The sequence below is a fragment of the Oncorhynchus mykiss genome, chromosome 23, assembly GCF_057628025.1.
Source record: "Oncorhynchus mykiss isolate SJ-2025 chromosome 23, ASM5762802v1, whole genome shotgun sequence".
NCBI lineage: Eukaryota > Metazoa > Chordata > Actinopteri > Salmoniformes > Salmonidae > Oncorhynchus > Oncorhynchus mykiss.
The window spans coordinates 51,506,458-51,530,058 of record NC_143044.1 but is presented as its reverse complement, the minus strand read 5'-3'; the positions used below and the strand labels follow the sequence as shown (position 1 = coordinate 51,530,058).

General features: G+C 47.1%; 1 protein-coding gene across 8 annotated transcripts in view; it reads left to right on the top strand.

The window, feature by feature from the left end:
* The window catches only part of LOC110515674 (uncharacterized), a 252,866-nt gene that overhangs the window by 89,731 nt on the left and 139,534 nt on the right, over positions 1–23,601 (top strand). For 5 of the 8 annotated variants that reach the window (XM_090217612.1, XM_090217613.1, XM_090217611.1 and 2 more), the window contains one exon: positions 3,436–3,558. The exons of the other annotated variants lie outside the window; for them this stretch is intronic. In XM_090217612.1, coding sequence (XP_090073738.1) covers positions 3,436–3,558 — 123 coding nt within the window. The remainder of the gene's footprint in view (positions 1–3,435; positions 3,559–23,601) is intronic. 8 annotated transcript variants of the gene reach the window in all.

The following is a 23,601-nucleotide window of genomic DNA, read 5'->3' as shown; positions in this document are numbered from 1 at the left end:
TATATTATATCTGATGACCTTTTTCAATGTTGAGCAGCAGTGTAGAGATTAGCACAATCAAATAAATGATTACATGATTACATGTTATTACAATAATTAACTTTAGTCTTTGATGTATTGTGCATCAGGAAGAGGAACCGACTTGGGGCATACACACTGTACTGTAGGGGCAGGAAGGAGAGGCCTCTCCCCTTAGTCTTGCATGGTTTTGGGAAACGCATGGCTCGGAGAGACACACGTATTGTGCAGCATTTGTTTTTATGAGACACAGTCTGATACTAGGACTGGATAACGGATGAAACTCCAGCAAGCCTTGAGGACCCTCCACAGAACAACTCATCTGGCTACGGATGTCGGATGTGTACTGAGGAGATGAATTCTGAGTGATCATCCCTAGTGCAGATGTTTTATTTTGGTCAAGAGATTCAACAACTTTCCTTCCTCGTTGTGAGTTACTGAACACAATAAAGTGTTGAGTAGAAGTTGCGACACACAATGCATGGACAGCATACAGGACCTGGGTGACTTCACCACTCGGGTAGAGTAGAGTTTAGCAGACAGGCAACACGTGGGACACATACGTGACTAAACGTGGAGAGTTTATACGTGACTATACCATGGAGACAGGAAGAGTAAACTTATCCTAGCCTATGTGCCATAACAGACATGTGTCACACTCTGACCCCTTCTTTCATCTGAACTCTTTAACCCCCACCACCATCATCTTCCAAAATGGCAGCATCTTTGTTGAGAGGAGCTATCTGTCCTTGTACCTTAGCTGTAAAATGTCATTGCGTGGGAGCCACAACAACACATGAGCAGCATGCCAGTCCGGTAAAATAGCAGAGGACAAAACAGAGTGATGAAAGGATAGAAAGCAATAGATGACCTAGTCAGTCAGTCAGTCAGTCAGCAGAAACAGTCAGTCAGTCGGCAGAGACAGTCAGTCAGTCAGTCAGCAGAGTCAGTCAGTCAGCAGAGTCAGTCAGTCAGCAGAGTCAGTCAGTCAGTCATCAGAGTCAGTCAGTCAGTCATCAGAGTCAGTCAGTCAGCAGAGTCAGTCAGTCAGCAGAAACAGTCAGCCAGTCATCAGAGTCAGCCAGTCATCAGAGTCAGCCAGTCATCAGAGTTAGTCAGTCAGCAGAGTCAGTCAGTCAGTCATCAGTCAGTCAGTCAGCAGAGTCAGTCAGTCAGCAGAAACAGTCAGTCAGCAGAGTCAGTCAGTCAGCAGAGTCAGTCAGTCAGCAGAAACAGTCAGTCAGTCATCAGAGTCAGTCAGTCAGCAAAGTCAGTCAGTCACTATAGTCAGTCAGTCAGCAGAGTCAGTCAGTCAGCAGAAACAGTCAGTCAGCAGAGTCAGTCAGCCAGTCATCAGAGACAGTGAGTCAGTCAGTCAGTCATCAGAGTCAGTCAGTCAGTCATCAGAGACAGTCAGTCAGTCAGTCAGTCATCAGAGTCAGTCAGTCAGCAGAGACAAACAGTCGGTCATCAGAGAAAGTCAGTCAGTCAGCAGAGACAAAGAGTCGGTCATCAGAGACAGTCAGTCGGTCATCAGAGATGGTCAGTCAGTCATCAGAGACAGTCAACAGAGACAGTCAGTCTGTCAGTCAACAGAGACAGTCAGTCAGTCAACAGAGACAGTCATTCAGCAGAGACAGTCAGTCAGTCAACAGAGACAGTCATTTAGCAGAGAGAGTCAGTCAGTCAGTCAGCAGAGACAATCATTCAGCAGAGAGAGTCAGTCAGTCAGTCAGCAGAGACAGTCAGTCAGCAGAGAGAGTCAGTCAGTCAGTCAGAAGTCAGTCAGTCAGTCAGAAGTCAGTCAGCAGAGACAGTCAGTACAGACAGTCAGAAGTCAGTCAGCAGAGAGACTCAGTCAGTCAGTCAGAAGTCAGTCCGTACAGACAGTCAGTCAACAGAGAGAGTCAGTCAGTCAGTCAGAAGTCAGTCAGCAGAGTCAGTCAGTCAGCAGAGTCAGTCAGTCAGTCAGTCAGTCAGTCAGTCAGTCAGTCAGAAGTCAGTCAGTACAGACAGTCAGACAGTCAGTCAGTCAGTCAGCAGAGAGAGTCAGTCAGTCAGTCAGAAGTCAGTCAGTACAGACAGTCAGTCAGAAGTCAGTCAGTACAGACAGTCAGTCAGCAGAGAGAGCGTGTGTGTGATTGGCAGGGACACAGTCAGTCAGCAGAGAGAGCGGGTGTGTGATTGGCAGGGACACAGTCAGTCAGCAGAGAGAGCGGGTGTGTGATTGGCAGGGACACAGTCAGTCAGCAGAGAGAGCGGGTGTGTGATTGGCAGGGACACAGTCAGTCAGCAGAGAGAGCGGGTGTGTGATTGGCAGGGACACAGTCAGTCAGCAGAGAGAGCGGGTGTGTGATTGGCAGGGACACAGTCAGTCAGCAGAGAGAGCGGGCGTGTGATTATCAGGGACACAGTCAGTCAGCAGAGAGAGCGGGTGTGTGATTGACAGGGACACAGAACCAAGGGAGATGTTACATAATTACATGTTTTTCAGTTTGAGAGTTTTTATTTATTTTTTACTATTTTCTACATTGTAGAATAATAGTGAGGACATCCAAACTATGAAATTGCACATATGGAAAAATGTATTACTGAAAAAAAGTGTTCGAAATATATATTTTTTATTTTAGATTATTCAAAGTAGTCACCTTTTGTCTTGTTGACAGCTATGCACACTCTTGGCATTCATTCAACCAGCTTCATGAGGAACCTGGAATGCATTTCAATTAACAGCCGTGCCTTGTTAAAAGTTATTTTGTGGAATTTCTTTCTTTCTTAATGCTTTTGAGCCAATCAGTTGTGTTGCGATAAGGTAAGAAGAAGATAGCCCAAGCGCTATGATGAAATTGGCTCTCATGAAGACCACCACAGGAAAGGAAGACCCAGAGTTACCTCTGCTGCAGAGGATAAGTTCATTAGAGTTACAAGCCTCAGAAATTGCATCCCAAATAAATGCTTCACGGAGTTAAAGTAACAGACACATCTCAACATCAACTGTTCAGAGGAGACTGCGTGAATCAGGACTTCATGGTCGAATTGCTGCAAAGAAACCACTACTAAAGGACACCAAGAAGAAGAAGAGACTTGCTTGGGCCAAGAAACACGAGCAATGGACATTAGACCAGTGGAAATGTGTCCTTTGGTCTGGAGTCCAAATTTGATATTTTTGCTTCCAACCGCCATGTGTTTGTGAGACACAGTGTGGGTGAAAAAATTATCTCTGCATGTGTATTTCCCACCGTGAAGCATGTAGTAGTAGGAGGTGTTATGTTGTGGGGGTGCTTTGCTGGTGACACTGTCTGTGATTTATTTAGAATTCCAGGCACATTTAACCAGCATGGCTACCACAGCATTCTGCAGCGATACACCATCCCATCTGGTTTGGGCTTAGTGGGACTATCATTTGTTTTTTAACAGGACAATGACCCAAAACCAACCTCCAGGCTGTGTAAAGGCTATTTGACCAAGAAGGAGAGTGATGGAGTGCTGCATCAGATGACCTGGCCTCCACAATCACCCAACCTCAACCAAAATGAGATGGTTTGGGATGAGTCAGACCACATATTGTAACATGACATAACATAACATGACATATTGTAACATAACATAAGCTAACAGTACATTTTGTAACATAAGAAAACATGAAATATTGTAACATGACATAGCATGGCGTGGCGTAGCATAGCGTCACAAGCCAAAACACCATCCTCTACTGAAAAATTCACTTCCTGTTCAGCTCTAATGCGGTGGTACTGAAACAGGATACAGTAATACTATCCACAGTGCATTTGGAAAGGATTCAGAACCATTCACTTTTTCAAATCAAATCCAAATCAAATCAAAGACACATTTTGTTACCTTGCATTCTAAAATAGATTAAAAAAAATGTTTATCCTCGACAATCTACACACAATACCCCATAGTGACATCACAATACCCCATCATGACATCACAATACCCCATAGTGACATCACAATACCCCATCATGACAAAGCGAAAAGAGGTTTTAAGAAATGTTTGCAAATGTATTTCAAAAAAAGATACCTTATTTACATACCTATTCAGACCCTTTGCTATGAGACTTGAATTTATACTCAGGTGCATCCTGTTTTCATTGATCATCCTTGAGATGTTTCTCCAACTTGATTGGAGTCCACCTGTGGCAAATTCAATTGATTTGACATGATTTGGAAGGTCACACACCTGTCTATATAAGGTCCCACAGTTGACAGTGTATGTCAGAGCAAAAACCAAGCCATGAGGTTGAAGGAATTGTCATCAGAGCTCCAAGACAGGATCTGTCATGCGGTGCGTGAATGAGGACCCAAAAGCGAATTAACGTAAACAGAACTTCTTTAATAACAAAACATAGGTAGGCTCAGATGGACCGGCAGATTCCGACAGGACAGGACAAGGTTGCAGCAAACATGACGATAGTCTGGTTCAGGCATGAAAAACACAAACAAGAATCCGACAAAGACAGGAACAAAAACAGAGAGAGATATAGAGGACTAATCAGAGGGAAAAAGGGAACAGGTGGGAAAAGGGGTGACGAGGTAGTTAGGAGGAGACAAGGAACAGCTGGGGGAAAGAGGGGGAGAAAAGGTAACCTAATAACGACCAGCAGAGGGAGACAGGGTGAAGGGAAAGGACAGAAACAAGACACAACATGACAATACATGACAGTACCCCCCCACTCACCGAGCGCCTCCTGGCGCACTCGAGGAGGAAACCTGGCGGCAACGGAGGAAATCATCGATCAGCGCACGGTCCAGCACGTCCCGAGAGGGAACCCAACTCCTCTCCTCAGGACCGTACCCCTCCCAATCTACTAGGTACTGATGACCACGGCCCCGAGGACGCATGTCCAAAATCCTACGGACCCTGTAGATGGGTGCGCCCTCGACAAGGATGGGGGGGGGGGAAGACGAGCGGGGGCGCGAAGAACGGGCTTGACACAGGAGACATGGAAGACCGGGTGGACGCGACGAAGATATCGCGGAAGAAGAAGTCGCACTGCGACAGGATTAATGATCCGAGAAATACGGAACGGACCAATGAACCGCGGGGTCAACTTGCGAGAAGCGGTCTTAAGGGGAAGGTTCTGAGTGGAGAGCCAAACTCTCTGACCGCGACAATATCTAGGACTCTTAGTTCTACGCTTATTAGCAGCTCTCACAGTCTGCGCCCTATAACGGCAAAGTGCAGACCTGACCCTCTTCCAGGTGCGCTCGCAACGTTGGACAAAAGCCTGAGCGGAGGGGACGCTGGACTCGGCGAACTGAGATGAGAACAGCGGAGGCTGGTACCCGAGGCTACTCTGAAAAGGAGATAGCCCGGTCGCAGACGAAGGAAGCGAGTTGTGGGCGTATTCTGCCCAGGGGAGCTGTTCTGACCAAGACGCAGGGTTGCGAAAAGAAAGACTGCGTAAGATGCGACCAATAGTCTGATTGGCCCGTTCTGCTTGACCGTTAGACTGGGGGTGAAAGCCGGAAGAGAGACTGACGGAAGCCCCAATCAAACGGCAAAACTCCCTCCAAAATTGAGACGTGAATTGCGGAGCTCTGTCCGAAACGACGTCTGACGGAAGGCCATGAATTCTGAAAACATTCTCGATGATGATTTGTGCCGTCTCTTTAGCAGAAGGAAGCTTAGCAAGGGGAATAAAATGAGCCGCCTTAGAGAACCTGTCGACAACCGTAAGAATAACAGTCTTCCCCGCTGACGAAGGCAGTCCGGTGACAAAATCTAAGGCGATGTGAGACCACGGTCGAGAGGGAATGGGAAGCGGCCTGAGACGGCCGGCAGGAGGGGAGTTACCGGACTTAGTCTGCGCGCAGACCGAACAAGCAGCCACGAAGCGACGCGTGTCATGCTCCCGGGTGGGCCACCAAAAACGCTGGCGAATGGAAGCAAGCGTACCCCGAACGCCAGGATGGCCGGCTAACTTGTCGTCAGAGAGGGAGCGCTGAGAAAGAATGCCTCCCACGCCCACCTCTGACGCGTCAACCTCGACAACGAACTGTCTAGTGACGTCAGGTGTAACAAGGATAGGTGCGGATGTAAAACGATTCTTGAGGAGATCAAAAGCTCCCTGGGCGGAAACGGACCACTTAAAGCACGTCTTGACAGAAGTAAGGGCTGTGAGAGGAGCTGCCACCTGACCGAAATTACGGATGAAACGACGATAGAAGTTCGCGAAGCCGAGAAAGCGCTGCAGCTCGACGCGTGACTTAGGGACGGGCCAATCAATGACAGCTTGGACCTTAGCGGGATCCATCTTAATGCCTTCAGCGGAAATAACAGAACCGAGAAATGTGACGGAGGAGGCATGAAAAGTGCACTTCTCAGCCTTCACAAAAAGACAATTCTCTAAGAGGCGCTGGAGGACACGTCGAACGTGCTGAACATGAATCTGGAGTGACGGTGAAAAAATCAGGATATCGTCAAGGTAAACGAAAACAAAGATGTTCAGCATGTCTCTCAGGACATCATTGACTAATGCCTGAAAGACAGCTGGAGCGTTAGCGAGGCCGAAAGGAAGAACCCGGTATTCAAAGTGCCCTAACGGAGTGTTAAACGCCGTCTTCCACTCGTCCCCCTCCCTGATGCGCACGAGATGGTAAGCGTTACGAAGGTCCAACTTAGTGAAAAACCTGGCTCCCTGCAGGATCTCGAAGGCTGAAGACATAAGAGGAAGCGGATAACGATTCTTCACTGTTATGTCATTCAGCCCTCGATAATCTATGCAGGGGCGCAGAGACCCGTCCTTCTTCTTGACAAAAAAAAACCCCGCTCCGGCGGGAGAGGAGGAGGGGACTATGGTACCGGCGTCAAGAGCTACAGACAAATAATCTTCGAGAGCCTTACGTTCGGGAGCCGACAGAGAGTATAGTCTACCCCGGGGGGGAGTGGTTCCCGGAAGGAGATCAATACTACAATCATACGACCGGTGTGGAGGAAGAGAGGTGGCCCTGGACCGACTGAACACCGTGCGCAGATCGTGATATTCCTCCGGCACCCCTGTCAAATCACCAGGCTCCTCCTGTGAAGAAGAGACAGAGGAAACAGGAGGGATAGCAGACATTAAACATTTCACATGACAAGAGACGTTCCAGGAGAGGATAGAATTACTAGACCAATTAATAGAAGGATTATGACAAACTAGCCAGGGATGGCCCAAAACAACAGGTGTAAAAGGTGAACGAAAAATTAAAAAAGAAATGGTTTCGCTATGATTACCAGAGACAGTGAGGGTTAAAGGTAGCGTCTCACGCTGAATCCTGGGGAGAGGACTACCATCCAAAGCGAACAAGGCCGTGGGCTCCCTTAACTGTCTGAGAGGAATGTTATGTTCCCGAGCCCAGGTCTCGTCCATAAAACAGCCCTCCGCCCCAGAGTCTATTAAGGCACTGCAGGAAGCTGACGAACCGGTCCAGCGTAGATGGACCGACAAGGTAGTGCAGGATCTTGAAGGAGAGACAGGAGTAGTAGCGCTCACCAGTAGCCCTCCGCTTACTGATGAGCTCTTGGCTTTTACTGGACATGAAGTGACAAAATGACCAGCGGAACCGCAATAGAGACAGAGGCGGTTGGTGATTCTCCGTTCCCTCTCCTTAGTCGAGATGCGGATACCTCCCAGCTGCATAGGCTCAGCACCCGAGCCGGCAGAGGAAGATGGTAGTGATGCGGAGAGGGGGGCAACGGAGAACGTGAGCTCCTTTCCACGAGCTCGGTGACGAAGATCAACCCGTCGCTCTATGCGAATAGCGAGTTCAATCAAGGAATCCACGCTGGAAGGAACCTCCCGGGAGAGAATCTCATCCTTTACCTCCGCGCGGAGACCCTCCAGAAAACGAGCGAGCAAAGCCGGCTCGTTCCAGTCACTGGAGGCAGCAAGAGTGCGAAACTCAATAGAGTAGTCTGTTATGGATTGATTACCTTGACATAGGGAAGACAGGACCCTGGAAGCTTCCTCCCCAAAAACAGAACGATCAAAAACCCGTATCATCTCCTCCTTAAAGTCCTGATACTGGTTAGTACACTCAGCCCTTGCCTCCCAGATTGCCGTGCCCCACTCACGAGCCCGTCCAGTAAGGAGAGATATGACGTAGGCGATACGAGCTGTGCTCCTGGAGTAAGTGTTGGGCTGGAGAGAAAACACAATATCACACTGGGTGAGGAACGAGCGGCATTCAGTGGGCTTCCCAGAGTAACACGGCGGGTTATTGATTCTGGGCTCCGGAGATTCGAAAGCCCTGGAAGTGGCCGGTGGATCGAGGCGGAGATGGTGAACCTGTTCTGTGAGGTTGGAGACTTGGGCGGCCAGGGTCTCAACGGCATGTCGAGCAGCAGACACTTCCTGCTCGTGTCTGCCTAGCATCGCTCCCTGGATCTCGACGGCAGAGTGGAGAGGATCCGAAGTCGCTGGGTCCATTCTTGGTCGGATTCTTCTGTCATGCGGTACGTGAATGAGGACCCAAAAGCGAATTAACGTAAACAGAACTTCTTTAATAACAAAACATAGGTAGGCTCAGATGGACCGGCAGATTCCGACAGGACAGGACAAGGTTGCAGCAAACATGACGATAGTCTGGTTCAGGCATGAAAAACACAAACAAGAATCCGACAAAGACAGGAACAAAAACAGAGAGAGATATAGAGGACTAATCAGAGGGAAAAAGGGAACAGGTGGGAAAAGGGGTGACGAGGTAGTTAGGAGGAGACAAGGAACAGCTGGGGGAAAGAGGGGGAGAAAAGGTAACCTAATAACGACCAGCAGAGGGAGACAGGGTGAAGGGAAAGGACAGAAACAAGACACAACATGACAATACATGACAGGATCGTGTCGAGGCACAGAAGGGTACCAAGAACACAGTGGCCATTCTTAAATGGAAGAAGTTTGGAACCACCAAGACTCTTCCTAGAGCTTGCCAAACTGAGCAATCAGAGGAGAAGGCCCTTGGTCAGGGAGGTGACCAAGAGCCCAATGGTCACTATGACAGAGCTCCAGAGATGGGAGAACCTTCCAGAAGGACAACCATCTCTGCATCACTCCACCAATCAGGCCTTTAGGGTAGAGTGGCCAGGCGGAAGCTACTCCTCAGTAAAATGCACGTCAGCCCGCTTGGAGTTTGCCAAAAGGCACCTGAAGGACTCTCAGACCATGAGAAACAAGATTCTCTGGTCTGATAAAACCAAGATTGAACTCTTTGGCCTGAATGCTAATCGTCACGTCTGGAGGAAACCAGGCATCGCTCATCACCTGTCCAATACCATCCCTATGGTGACGCATGGTGTGGGATGTTTTTAAGCGGCAGGGACTGGGAGACTAGTCAGAATCGAGGAAAATATTAACAGAGCAAAGTACAGAGAGATCCTTGATGAAAACTTGATACAGAACACTCAAGAACTCAGACTGGGGTGAAAGTTGACCTTTCAACAGGACAACAACCCTAAGCACACAGCCAAGACAGCGCCGGAGTGGCTTTGGGACAAGTCTCTGAATGGCATTGAGTGACTCAGCCAGAGCCCGAACTTGAACCCAATTGAACATCTCTGGAGAGATCTGAAAATAGCTGTGCAGTGAAGCTCCCCATCCAACCTAACAGAACTTGAAAGGATCTTCAAGCTTGTAGAGTCATACCCCAAGAAGACTCGAGGCTGTAATCACTGCCAAAGGATCTTCAACAAAGTCCTGAGTAAAGGGTCTGAATACATATGTAAATGTGATATTTCATTATTATATACTGTATTTTTTAATACATTTGAAAAAATGTCTGAAAACCTGACTTTGCTTTGTCATTATGGGTTATTGTGTGAAGATTGATGAGAGGAAAAAACTATTTAATCAATTTTAGAAGAAGGCTGCGTAACAAAATGTGGAGAAATTGAAGGCGTCTGAATACATTCTGAATGCACTGTAAATGTCATTGCCTGTGCTTGATGATGTGATGTTTGGTATGCACGGAGCAGCAGTCCAGATCTTCCCCAGGGGTCATAAAGTCATTATCGTAGAGGATGAGTGTATTCACGTTTCTGATGCTTATTGATCTAACAGAGATGATTATAGAGAGATGTCTCTGGGCTGTGGGAAGTCTTACATTTCACAGACCATTCCTTTTCCTGTATTGACTCTGGCTGTGTCCCATATGGCATCATATGCCCTATATAGTGCACTACTTTTGACTAGAGACGTATTTTCACTGGTCAAAATTAGTGCGCTACGTAGGGAATAGAGTGCCATTTAGAACACAACCCGCTTGTTCTATTTTCTCTGTGATCATAAGCCAGACCCTGACACTGGGTGATTATAGATGTACAGTCAATCTAATTATATACTAATTACCCTCAGTCTGTTGGGTGAAGTACCCCTTTAATACAAGACCTTGTTAGATATCTGGATTATATAAATCACAGTCATTATAAATTATTGAAAATTGTTTCAGCTAATTCATCAAAAGGATTTTTTGGGGTGTTTATGTAAAGGACAAATGATCAATCTTGTGGTCTTTGTTAGTGTGATAATGACGATGATGATGATGATGATGATGATGATAATGACGATGATGATGTCACAAGGCCATCTGCCATATACAGTATGTGTGTTGCTGTGATTGTCAATGGCTGATATATACCAGGATACTAGCCATGAACGTTAAGCTATTCCATGTAAGAGACTGAGTAAGCAGAGACAGTATAACTATTCACAACACACAAATATCAAAACGGTTGGGATTATGTTGGAAATAAGTTTGCCTCCAACTGATCCCCCGACGTAAAAAAACCCAAGTAATAACCCAGCAAGTGGGATGATCCACACGCTGGCTGGCTGGTCCACACTTCATTTCACAACAATGAGATAGGAATGGGAGCTCACCAAACCTTTAGATACGTGATACATGTCTGGAAGTAAGTCAATAAATCACTGTATGTACAGTTGTTGGGTCAGAAGTGATTTTCTCAGGATAGTGAATGTCCCCCAGATGTTATGAGAAGAGTTGATGGTCAGTAATTCAAGACATGGTGTTCCTTCCAAAATGGCACCCTAATACCTAGATAGTGCTCTCCTTTTACCCAGGGCCCATAGGTCTCTGGTCAAAATAAGTGCATTATATAGGGAATAGGATGCCATTTTAGACACAAACGTTTTCTCCCTTTATATCCCCCCATTATTTCCAGCATTAACCATTGTGATACAACGGTGCACAATGCCAGATCACGTACACTCTGTGCAAGCCCGATGTCTAATGTTTCGGGGCTTTGGTGTTCAGCTCTCTGATAGGTTACACACTTTCTTCTTAGTGTGCCTTCCAGTTTTTCACTTTTATGTGAATGTCACACGGTGAGAGGATTACTATAGCCAAGCCCTGTGGCCTTGCTGGGTGACATGGCTATAAAATGTAAAACAGTACAAGTGGACGGGCTATCGCCAATGACTCTATGATATAGTTGTAGAGTGAGAGGGAAGTGAACTGACTGTATGTTAGGCAAGTGACTGTGAACTGACCAATGGCTGGATACTACACTGATCCACACATAGGGATATGAAGGACAGTAATAGTATCTCAGGAAAGTGGTAGTGATGTTTAGGGTTTTCCAATGGCAGCCCTGGTCCACAGTGATGTAGAGGAGAATGGTAACATATAGAGATAGTGGTGTAGAGGAGAGTGGTAACATATAGAGATAGTGATGTAGAGGCGAGTGGTAACATCTAGAGATAGTGATGTAGAGGAGAGTGGTAACATCTAGAGATAGTGATGTAGAGGAGAGTGGTAACATATAGAGATAGTGATGTAGAGGAGAGTGGTAACATATAGAGATGTAGAGGAGAGTGGTGTAGAGGAGAGTGGTAACATCTAGAGATGTAGAGGAGAGTGGTAACATATAGAGATGTAGAGGAGAGTGGTAACATATAGAGATGTAGAGGAGAGTGGTAACATCTAGAGATGTAGAGGAGAGTGGTAACATATAGAGATAGTGGTGTAGAGGAGAGTGGTAACATCTAGAGATGTAGAGGAGAGTGGTAACATATAGAGATAGTGGTGTAGAGGAGAGTGGTAACATATGGAGATGTAGAGGAGAGTGGTAACATATAGAGCTGTAGAGGAGAGTGGTAACATATAGAGATGTAGAGGAGAGTGGTAACATATAGAGATAGTGATGTAGTGGAGAGTGGTAACATGTAAAGATAGTGATGTAGAGGAGAGTGGTAACATATGGAGATGTAGAGGAGAGTGGTAACATATAGAGATGTAGAGGAGAGTGGTAACATATAGAGATAGTGATGTAGTGGAGAGTGGTAACATGTAAAGATAGTGATGTAGAGGAGAGTGGTAACATATGGAGATGTAGAGGAGAGTGGTAACATATAGAGATAGTGATGTAGAAGAGAGTGGTAACATATAGAGATGTAGAGGAGAGTGGTAACATATAGAGATGTAGAGGAGAGTGGTAACATATAGAGATGTAGAGGAGAGTGGTAACATATAGAGATGTAGAGGAGAGTGGTAACATATATTGATGTAGAGGAGAGTGGTAACATATAGAGATGTAGAGGAGAGTGGTAACATATATAGATGTAGAGGAGAGTGGTAACATATAGTGATGTAGAGGAGAGTGGTAACATATAGAGATGTAGAGGAGAGTGGTAACATATAGAGATGTAGTGGAGAGTGGTAACATATAGTGATAGTGATGTAGAGGAGAGTGGTAACATATAGAGATAGTGATGTAGAGGAGAGTGGTAACATAGAGATGTAGTGGAGAGTGGTAACATATAGAGATGTAGAGGAGAGTGGTAACATATAGAGATGTACCCACTCGCACAGACATTTCAAGGGGCTTCATCCCTCTTAGTAATACTATTTCTATGAGCGGTACTTGTATCTTAGGGGTGTTAGAACTGTTAAGGGTTTTCCAGACGTACTGAATTACCCAACAAGTCCTAACCAGTCCCTAGCAGCTGCCACTTTAAGCCCCAGACCAGTTGGGTAACCAATAGCCATGTCTGCCTGTCCTCCCCCACCTCCTCCTCCTCTGTCTCCTCCTCCTCCCCCCACCTTCTCATCCTCCTCCTCTCTCACCTTCTTCACCTTTGTCTCTTCCTCCTCCTTCTTCTCCTCTCCCACCTCCTCCTCCTCTGTCTCTTCCTCCTCCTCCTTCTCCTCCTCCCCCACCTCCTCCTGTGTCTCTTCCTCCTCCTCCTTCTCCTCCTCTCCCACACCTCCTCCTCCTGTGTCTCTTCCTCCTCCTCCTTCTCCTCCTCTCCCACACCTCCTCCTCCTCTGTCTCTTCCTCCTCCTCCTCCTCCTCCCACACCTCCTTCTCCTCTGTCTCTTCCTCCTCCTTCTCTTCCTTCTCCTCCCCCACCTCCTCCTCCTCTGTCTCTTCCTCCTCCTCCTTCTCCTCCTCCCCCACCTCCTCCTCCTCTGTCTCCTCCTCCTCCACCCACCTTCTCATCCCCCTCCTCCCCCACCACCTCCTCCTCTGTCTCTTCCTCTTCCTTCTCCTCCTCCTCCTCCCCCACCACCTCCTCCTCTGTCTCTTCCTCTTCCTTCTCCTCCTCCTCCTCCCACACCTCCTTCTCCTCTGTCTCTTCCTCCTCCTTCTCTTCCTCCTCCTCTCCCACCTTCTCCTCCTTTGTCTCTTCCTCCTTCTTCTCCTCCCCCACCTCCTCCTCCTCTGTCTCTTCATCCTCCTCCTTCTCCTCCTCCCCCACCTCCTCCTCCTCTGTCTCCTCCTCCTCCACCCACCTCCTCCACCCACCTCCACCCACCTTCTCATCCCCCTCCTCCCCCACCTCCTCTGTCTCTTCCTCCTCCTTCTCATCCTTCTCCTCCTCCTCATCCACCTTCTCCTCTGTTCCTCCCTTTCCTTCTCCTCCTAACCCACCTTTTCCTCCTCTGTCTCTTCCTCCTCCTCCCTCCCCCACCTTCTCCTCCTCTGTCTCTTCCTCCTCCTCATTCTCACCATACTCCTCTTTTACCTCCTCCTACTTCTCTTTCACCCCCCCTCCTCCCATGAACCCCTAACCCTTCCACTGGCCTGGGATGAGGTGGTAGGAAGTGGTTTTTCAGCTCTGCCCGGGAGGCAGGAATCAGATTGCTCTCTCAAGGGTAAAGACAAACTACAGATGATGATAATACATTTTCCTCTCCCTGCTCACCATTTCCTCCCAAGTTAGCACGTGCTGTGTGTGCCAACAAGGTGCAAAAAGGTGGCCGTAGAGTGGGGGTCCTCTAACTCAGCGCCACCATTTCCTCTCCATCACCCTCTAAAGTCTATCACTGATCAGGCTGACACAATGACAAGCCATCCATGTTTCAATGGATAGACTCAGATTCATCTATTTTATATCAAGGTTGTGTTTTAGCTATTCCCCTAAACCAAATGTATTTTGTCAACCTACTCGTACAGTAAATACCAGCTAGCTCTTGTCTTGTAACCAAATTTGGGAATGAGAAACCTGTTTTGTTCTGACAACCAAATTCATTGCTATGACTCTCCATGGTACAGCTACAAGAGTAATGTTGTTTGGAGATAATATTTCCTACCCAGTGTACTTCATGTTTCTATTATTTTTAATGGCATTGGCTCGGGCTCACTTTGAGTAAAAAAACTGTGTAGAGAGAGAAAGAGAGTGGGGGAGGCTGACAGAGGCTGACAGAGACAGGTAAAGTGATAAGGGAGGAGTTATGAGACAGGTAAAGTGATAGGGGAGGAGTTATGAGACAGGTAAAGTGATAAGGGAGTAGTTATGAGACAGGTAAAGTGATAAGGGAGGAGTTATGAGACAGGTAAAGTGATAGGGGACGAGTTATGAGACAGGTAAAGTGATAGGGGAGGAGTTATGAGACAGGTAAAGTGATAGGGGAGGAGTTATGAGACAGGTAAAGTGATGGGGGAGGAGTTATGAGACAGGTAAAGTGATAGGGGAGGAGTTATGAGACAGGTAAAGTGATAGGGGAGGAGTTATGAGACAGGTAAAGTGATGGGGGAGGAGTTATGAGACAGGTAAAGTGATAGGGGAGGAGTTATGAGACAGGTAAAGTGATAGGGGAGGAGTTATGAGACAGGTAAAGTGATAGGGGAGGAGTTATGAGACAGGTAAAGTGATAGGGGAGGAGTTAAGAGACAGGTACAGTGAATGGTGGAGGAGTTATGTGACAGGTAAAGTGATAGGGGAGGAGTTATGAGACAGGTAAAGTGATAGGGGAGGAGTTATGAGACAGGTAACGTGATAAGGGAGGTGTTATGAGACAGGTAAAGTGATAGGGGAGGAGTTATGAGACAGGTAAAGTGATAGGGGAGGAGTTATGAGACAGGTAAAGTGATAGGGGAGGAGTTATGAGACAGGTAAAGTGAATGGTGGAGGAGTTACGTGACAGGTAAAGTGATAGGGGAGGAGTTATGGGACAGGTAAAGTGATAGGGGAGGAGTTATGGGACAGGTAAAGTGATAGGGGAGGAGTTATGGGACAGGTAAAGTGATAGGGGAGGAGTTATGAGACAGGTAAAGTGATAGGGGAGGAGTTATGAGACAGGTAAAGTGATAGGGGAGGAGTTATGGGACAGGTAAAGTGATAGGGGAGGAGTTATGGGACAGGTAAAGTGATAGGGGAGGAGTTATGGGACAGGTAAAGTGATAGGGGAGGAGTTATGAGACAGGTAAAGTGATAGGGGAGGAGTTATGAGAAAGTTAGCCGGCGAGGAGTGTTATAGTTGGCTGTGGTTTCCGTTCTGAGCTCCTCAGGTGGGGGGAAGGAGGGAGATAGAGAAAGGGAGGGAGATATGGCTGAGTCCATTAGAGGCCATTAGCCTGCAGGCCTCCAGTGTGTATGTGTGCGTGCGTGCCAGACTGAACAAACACATGAGAGTTGGTGGGTTATTGACACAATCACCTTTAGTAGTGTTTTGTTAAGTTTTGCTCAACCTGACATCATCACGCCATGAAGCATTGTTGGCAGTAGTGATTTTGGGTTGGATGTTACAGGTGTACTGTACAGGTGTACAGGGTTCTCTTCTACCATACAAGTGTACTGTATTCACCACAGGGTTCTCTTCTGTCATACAGGTGTACTGTATTCACCACAGGGTTCTCTTCTGTCATACAGGTGTGCTGTATTCACCACAGAGTTCTCTTCTACCATACAGGTGTACTGTATTCACCACAGGGTTATCTTCTGTCATACAGGTGTACTGTATTCACCACAGGGTTCTCTTCTACCATACAGGTGTACTGTATTCACCACAGGGTTCTCTTCTGTCATACAGGTGTACTGTATTCACCACAGAGTTCTCTTCTGTCATACAGGTGTACTGTATTCACCACAGGGTTCTCTTCTGTCATACAGGTGTACTGTATTCATTACAGGGTTCTATTCTGTCATACAGGTGTACTGTATTCACCACAGGGTTCTCTTCTGTCATACAGGTGTACTGTATTCATCACAGGGTTCTCTTCTACCATACAGGTGTACTGTATTCACCACAGGCTTCTCTTCTACCATACAGGTGTACTGTATTCACCACAGGGTTATCTTCTGTCATACAGGTGTACTGTATTCACCACATGGTTCTCTTCTACCATACAGGTGTACTGTATTCACCACAGGGTTCTCTTCTGTCATACAGGTGTACTGTATTCACCACAGGGTTCTCTTCTGTCATACAGGTGTACTGTATTCATCACAGGGTTCTCTTCTGTCATATAGGTGTACTGTATTCACCACAGGGTTCTCTTCTGTCATACAGGTGTACTGTATTCATCACAGGGTTCTCTTCTGTCATATAGGTGTACTGTATTCACCACAGGGTTCTCTTCTACCATACAGGTGTACTGTATTCACCACAGGGTTCTCTTCTGTCATACAGGTGTACTGTATTCACCACAGGGTTCTCTTCTACCATACAGGTGTACTGTATTCACCACAGGGTTCTCTTCTACCATACAGGTGTACTGTATTCACCACAGGGTTCTCTTCTGTCATACAGGTGTACTGTATTCACCACAGGGTTCTCTTCTGTCATACAGGTGTACTGTATTCATTACAGGGTTCTCTTCTACCATACAGGTGTACTGTATTCACCACAGGGTTCTCTTCTACCATACAGGTGTACTGTATTCACCACAGGGTTCTCTTCTGTCATACAGGTGTACTGTATTCACCACAGGGTTCTCTTCTACCATACAGGTGTACTGTATTCACCACAGGGTTCTCTTCTGTCATACAGGTGTACTGTATTCACCACAGGGTTCTCTTCTGTCATACAGGTGTACTGTATTCATTACAGGGTTCTCTTCTACCATACAGGTGTACTGTATTCACCACAGGGTTCTCTTCTGTCATACAGGTGTACTGTATTCACCACAGGGTTCTCTTCTACCATATAGGTGTACTGTATTCACCACAGGGTTCTCTTCTGTCATACAGGTGTACTGTATTCACCACAGGGTTCTCTTCTACCATACAGGTGTACTGTATTCATTACAGGGTTCTCTTCTACCATACAGGTGTACTGTATTCACCACAGGGTTCTCTTCTACCATACAGGTGTACTGTATTCACCACAGGGTTCTCTTCTACCATACAGGTGTACTGTACAGGTGTACAGGGTTCTCTTCTACCATACAGGTGTACTGTATTCACCACAGGGTTCTCTTCTACCATACAGGTGTACTGTATTCACCACAGGGTTCTCTTCTGTCATACAGGTGTACTGTATTCACCACAGGGTTCTCTTCTACCATACAGGTGTACTGTATTCATTACAGGGTTCTCTTCTACCATACAGGTGTACTGTATTCACCACAGGGTTCTCTTCTGTCATACAGGTGTACTGTATTCACCACAGGGTTCTCTTCTGTCATACAGGTGTACTGTATTCATTACAGGGTTCTATGTAGCAGGTAGCTAGGGTAGCCACAGTGCAGTATGTAGCAGTTAGCTAGCGTAGCCACAGTACAGTATGTAGCAGGTAGCTAGGCTAGCCACAGTGCAGTATGTAGCAGGTAGCTAGGCTAGCCACAGTGCAGTATGTAGCAGATAGCTAGGGTAGCCACAGTACAGTATGTAGCAGGTAGCTAGGCTAGCCACAGTGCAGTATGTAGCAGGTAGCTAGGCTAGCCACAGTGCAGTATGTAGCAGGTAGCTAGGGTAGCCACAGTGCAGTATGTAGCAGGTAGCTAGGCTAGCCACAGTGCAGTGTGTAGCAGGTAGCTAGGGTAGCCACAGTGCAGTATGTAGCAGGTAGCTAGGGTAGCTATAGTGCAGTGTGTAGCAGGTAGCTAGGGTAGCCACAGTGCAGTATGTAGCAGGTAACTAGGCTAGCCACAGTGCAGTATTGCCTAGCCCACTCCAGTGAGTGGATATGGGGCTGTGTAACTTTAAAACAACCAGAGCTTAGATAAATAATGGTATGCTACTATGCAGGTGTGTAACAAGCTAGCAGTAGATAAAGTTGTATGGGGGCCTATGGTTTAAAACGGTAGCCTTGTGGAATGGTAGAGGTATGTAGCTAGCTAGCAGCTAGTAGTAGCAGGTAGGTGTCTACAGGTACAGTATTGCCTGACCCATGCAGGATAGACCGTTGGAGCTCAGAGACCGAGTGACACAACAAAGAAAATGTACAGGTCAGCACAGGGCTCACAGCTGAGATTTACACCCTTCTGTCGTGTTCAGGAGTGGAGGACACAGGCGGTGCGGGTGTATTTTAACAGTGTTACCCCTTTGTTGAACAAGACCAGGTGAGGACAGGACAGAAAGGGGCAGAAGGGGAAACCCAAATGTCTATGAACAGGTCTGCAGATTTGGACTGAGAGTTGGTTGGAGCGGAGGAAGGAATGGGGGAAAGAAGGAAACAGAGTAGAGATGGGTGAGAACAGAGAGAAGGGGGGAGACGGGGGGAAGTGTTTGGCACATGGGGGAGAGAGGACAGATGCTCAGAGTGATGATTTATCTGGCTGGTTCCCAGTGAGACACACATACACACACACGCATACACATAAACACACACACACACACACACACACGCGCACGCATTCACATACACACACATACACACACACGCATACACATAAGCACGCACGCACGCACGCACGCACACACACACACACACACACACACACAAATACACACATACACAAATACACAAACACACATACACAAATACACAAACACACATAGACAAACAAACACACACACACAACACACACAAATACACACACACATACACAAATACACAAACACACATAGACACACAAACACACACACACACACAATACACACAAATACACACACACACATACACAAATAGACAAACACACACATTGACATACACACACATCACCTGTGTATGGCTGGATCCACGGGCGTAAAAAATAAACACCCATTAAGAGGCCAGTGGATTACCCTGCCGAGGACAGAGAGCAGGGCCAGGACTCTGATTACACATTGTTCACTGGCCTGGCTGGATGGATACTCTATGGGAGTGTGTGTGTGTGTGTGTGTGTGTGTGTCTCTGTGTGTGTGTCTCTGTGTGTGTGTGTTGGTTTGGCCATGTTGAACGAGGGTGGTAATGTAGGTCAGCCCATCCGCTGAGGACAAGGTAGGCCTGGCTTTAGTTGGCCAAGAAGCATAGTACTCATTCACACACACACACACGTACACACACACAACATCACCATAATGTCTCAAGGGACGTGGCTCTACCAAGCAGAGTATGTTCACCCCGACAACACACACACACACACACACCGTGTCAGACGCCATCAGTAGCAGACACCCTGAGGCTGTGTTTCCTGTATCTAATGTCTTTGTATTTCTGATAGAATATCATGTGTCAGGTGGTCGGCTGTAGAAGGCCCTGCCACTGACACCACTGACCTACAGGATGGCACCTCAGAGATAGGTGATGGGACCTGTGTGTGACTGTGTGTGTGCGTGCGTGCATGTGTGTGTGCGTGTGTGTGTGTGTGTCTCTCTATCTCTGTGTGTGTGTCTCTCTCTCTCTCTGTGTGTGTGTGAGTCTCTCTCTCTCTCTCTGCGTGTGTGTGTCTCTCTCTCTCTCTCTCTGTGTGTGTCTCTGTGTGTGTGTGTCTCTGTGTCTCAAATAGTGTTTGAACTCAGGTCTGACCGGTGACTGTCAGGCCCATTTCATGCTATAGAACTCCCCCAGAGTGGTATGTGTCTGGCTCCACACTGTCAGAAATACCCCCAGGCCATATTTCACTCTGTTCTGGAGTCAAGATCAAACCCAGAGTGAGGGGCCTCCTGAGTGGCGCGGAGGTCTAAGGCACTGCATCGCAAAAAATATATTTACATAAATTATGAGCGTGAGAGAAGAGAGTGAGGAGAAGAGTCTTCCTTACAATAACGTGTGTTGATGCATGCTAAAATGGCCTAATGAACTCTGAAGCATCCCCAGGGTGAGAAGACAGCTAGAGAGACCAAGAGTTAGGGACGTGTAGAGAGGAGGACAGCTAGAGAGACCAAGAGTTAGGGACAGGGAGAGAGGAGGACAGCTAGAGAGACCAAGAGTCAGGGACAGGGAGAGAGGACAGCTAGTAGACCAAGAGTTAGGGACAGGAAGAGAGGAGGACAGCTAGAGAGACCAAGACTTAGGGACAGGGAGAGAGGAGGACAGCTAGAGAGACCAAGAGTTAGGGACAGGGAGAGGGGAGGACAGCTAGAGAGACCAATAGTTAGGGATGTGTAGAGAGGAGGACAGCTAGAGAGACCAAGAGTTAGGGACATGTGGCAGTGTGTGTGGAGAATAGTAATATGGATACAGTATGTACGCTGGCTGGGCATAGTTATCTATGGGTCCCTGTATACTATAAAAGCCTGCAGCCTGCTGACTATAACCTCTCTGACCTCTAACATGTAGTGTGTGAAATCAACTGGGCAGTATGTTCCCTAACTGGAACAACATCTGGTTGTACAGTACTACCCTCATCCCAGATCTGTTTGTGCTGAACAGCTGACTTCTATGGCCGCTGCCTTGCCAAGCATTCCAATGACCTCACAATCTGCACTGAATCAGCTGAGAATCCCAGCTGAGAATCTCAGTCCAGTCTAGCCAATCCAAAATCCAGAACCGAACAGTGAATATTTCTGAGAGACGCCGTGACCAATTAGATGGTCCTTTAAGACATGAGAATATTTTAGAGGCAGGCAGAGTGGGAGGGCACAGTAGGGCGAGGGGGTTTGTGTTTGTGTGTTTGTGTGTGCGTGTGCCCGTGCTCACGTGTGTGTATGGTCCTTGCAGCCTCCTTTCCTCTCAACTCTCTTCTCCTGAGAATCCCAGTCCAGTCAATGTAAAATCCAGAACGGAACCGTTAATATCTCTGAGAGACGATGTGACCAATTGGATGCTCCAATAAGATGTAGTGTGTGTAGTGTGTGTAGTGCCCCCCCCCCCCCCCCCCCCCCCCTCAAGCTGATCAGAAGGAAATTGAACTCAGAGTTGAATGTAAATTCATGTTCTCCTTCTTCATGTGAAAATGCTAATTAGTATAATTTCATCATCAACCTCCTCTCTCCTCTCCTTTCCTCCCCTCTCGTCTCTTCTCCTCTCTCCCCTCCTTTCCTCTCTCTTCTCCCCTCTCTCCTCTCCTCTTCTCTTCTCTCCTCTCCTCTCATCTCCTCTCTCCTTCTCCCCTCTCCTCTCTTCTCTCGTCTCTCGTCTCTCCTTTTCTCTCTCCTCTCCTCTCCTCTCTCTTCTCCCCTCTCTCCTCTCCTCTTCTCTTCTCTCCTCTCATCTCCTCTCTCCTTCTCCCCTCTCCGTTCTTCTCTCCCCTCTCGTCTCTCCTTTTCCCTCTCCTCTCCTCTCCTCTCCTCTCCTCTCCTCTCCTCTCCTCTCCTCTCCTCTCTCATCTTTCTCCTCTCCTATCTCCTCTCTCCTCCCCTTTCTATTCTCCTCTCTCCTATCTCCTCCCCTTTCTTCTCTCCTCTCTCCTCCCCTTTCTCCTCTCCTCTCTCCTCTCTCCTCCACTTTCTCCTCTCCTCTCTCCTCCCCTTTCTCCTCTCCTCTCTCCTCCCCTTTCTCCTCTCCTCTCCTCTCTCCTCCCCTTTCTCCTCTCCTCTCTCCTCTCTCCTCCCCTTTCTTCTCTCCTCTCTCCTCTCTCCTCCCCTTTCTTCTCTCCTCTCTCCTCTCTCCTCCCCTTTCTCCTCTCCTCTCTCCTATCTCCTCCCCTTTCTCCTCTCCTCTCTCCTCTCTCCTCATCTTTCTCCTCTCCTCTCTCCTCTTTCCTCCCCTTTCTCCTCTCACCTCTCCTCTCTCCTCCCCTTTCTACTCTCCTATCTCTCCTCTCTCTTTTCTTCTATCCTCTCCTTAGGAGTTGTTAAGTCTAAATTAGAGATATACAGTTGAAGTCAGAAGTTTACGTACACCTTAGCTAAATACATTTAAATTCTGTTTTTCACAATTCCTGACATTTAATCCTAGTAAAAATTCCCTGTCATAGGTCAGTTAGGATCACCACTTTATTTTAAGCATGTGAAATGTCAGATTAATAGTAGAGAGAATTATTTATTTAAGCTTTAATTTCTTTCATCACGTTCCCAGTTGGTCAGAAGTTTACATACACTCAATTGGTATTTGGTAGCATAGCCTTTAAATTGTTTAACTTGGGTCAAATGTTTTGGGTAGCCTTCCACAAGCTTCCCACAATAAACTGGGCGAATTTTGGCCCATTCCTCCTGACAGAGCTGGTGTAACTGAATCAGGTTTGTAGGGCATCTGCCCTCCAATTTTCTATAGGATACTATAGGATTGAGGTCAGGGCTTTGGGATAGCCACTCCAATAGCTTGACTTTGTTGTCCTTAAGCCATTTTGCCACAACTTTGGAAGTATGCTTGGGGTCATTGTCCATTTGGAAGACCCCTTTGCGACAACATTTTTACCTGACATGTTTTGAGATGTTGCTTCAATCTATCCACATCATTTTCCTACCTTATGATGCCATCTATTTTGTGAAGTGCACCAGTCCCTCCTGCAGCAAAGCACCCCCACAACATGATGCTGCCACCCCCGTGCTTCACGGTTGGGATGGTGTTCTTTGGCTTGCAAGCCTCCCTCTTTTTCCTCCAAACATAATGATGGTCATTATGGCCAAACAGTTCTATTTTTGTTTCATCAGACCAGAGGACATTTCTCCAAAAAGTACGATCTTTGTCCCCATGTGCAGTTGCAAACCATAGTCTGGCTTTTTTATAGTGGTTTTGGAGCAGTGGCTTCTTCCTTGCTGAGCGGCCTTTTCAGTTATGTCGATATAGAAGTTATTTTATTGTGGATATAGATACTGGAGTCAAGATCAAACCCAGAGTGAGGGGCCTCCTGAGTGGCGCGGAGGTCTAAGGCACTGCATCGCAAAAAATATATTTACATAAATTATGAGCGTGAGAGAAGAGAGTGAGGAGAAGAGTCTTCCTTACAATAACGTGTGTTGATGCATGCTAAAATGGCCTAATGAACTCTGAAGCATCCCCAGGGTGAGAAGACAGCTAGAGAGACCAAGAGTTAGGGACGTGTAGAGAGGAGGACAGCTAGAGAGACCAAGAGTTAGGGACAGGGAGAGAG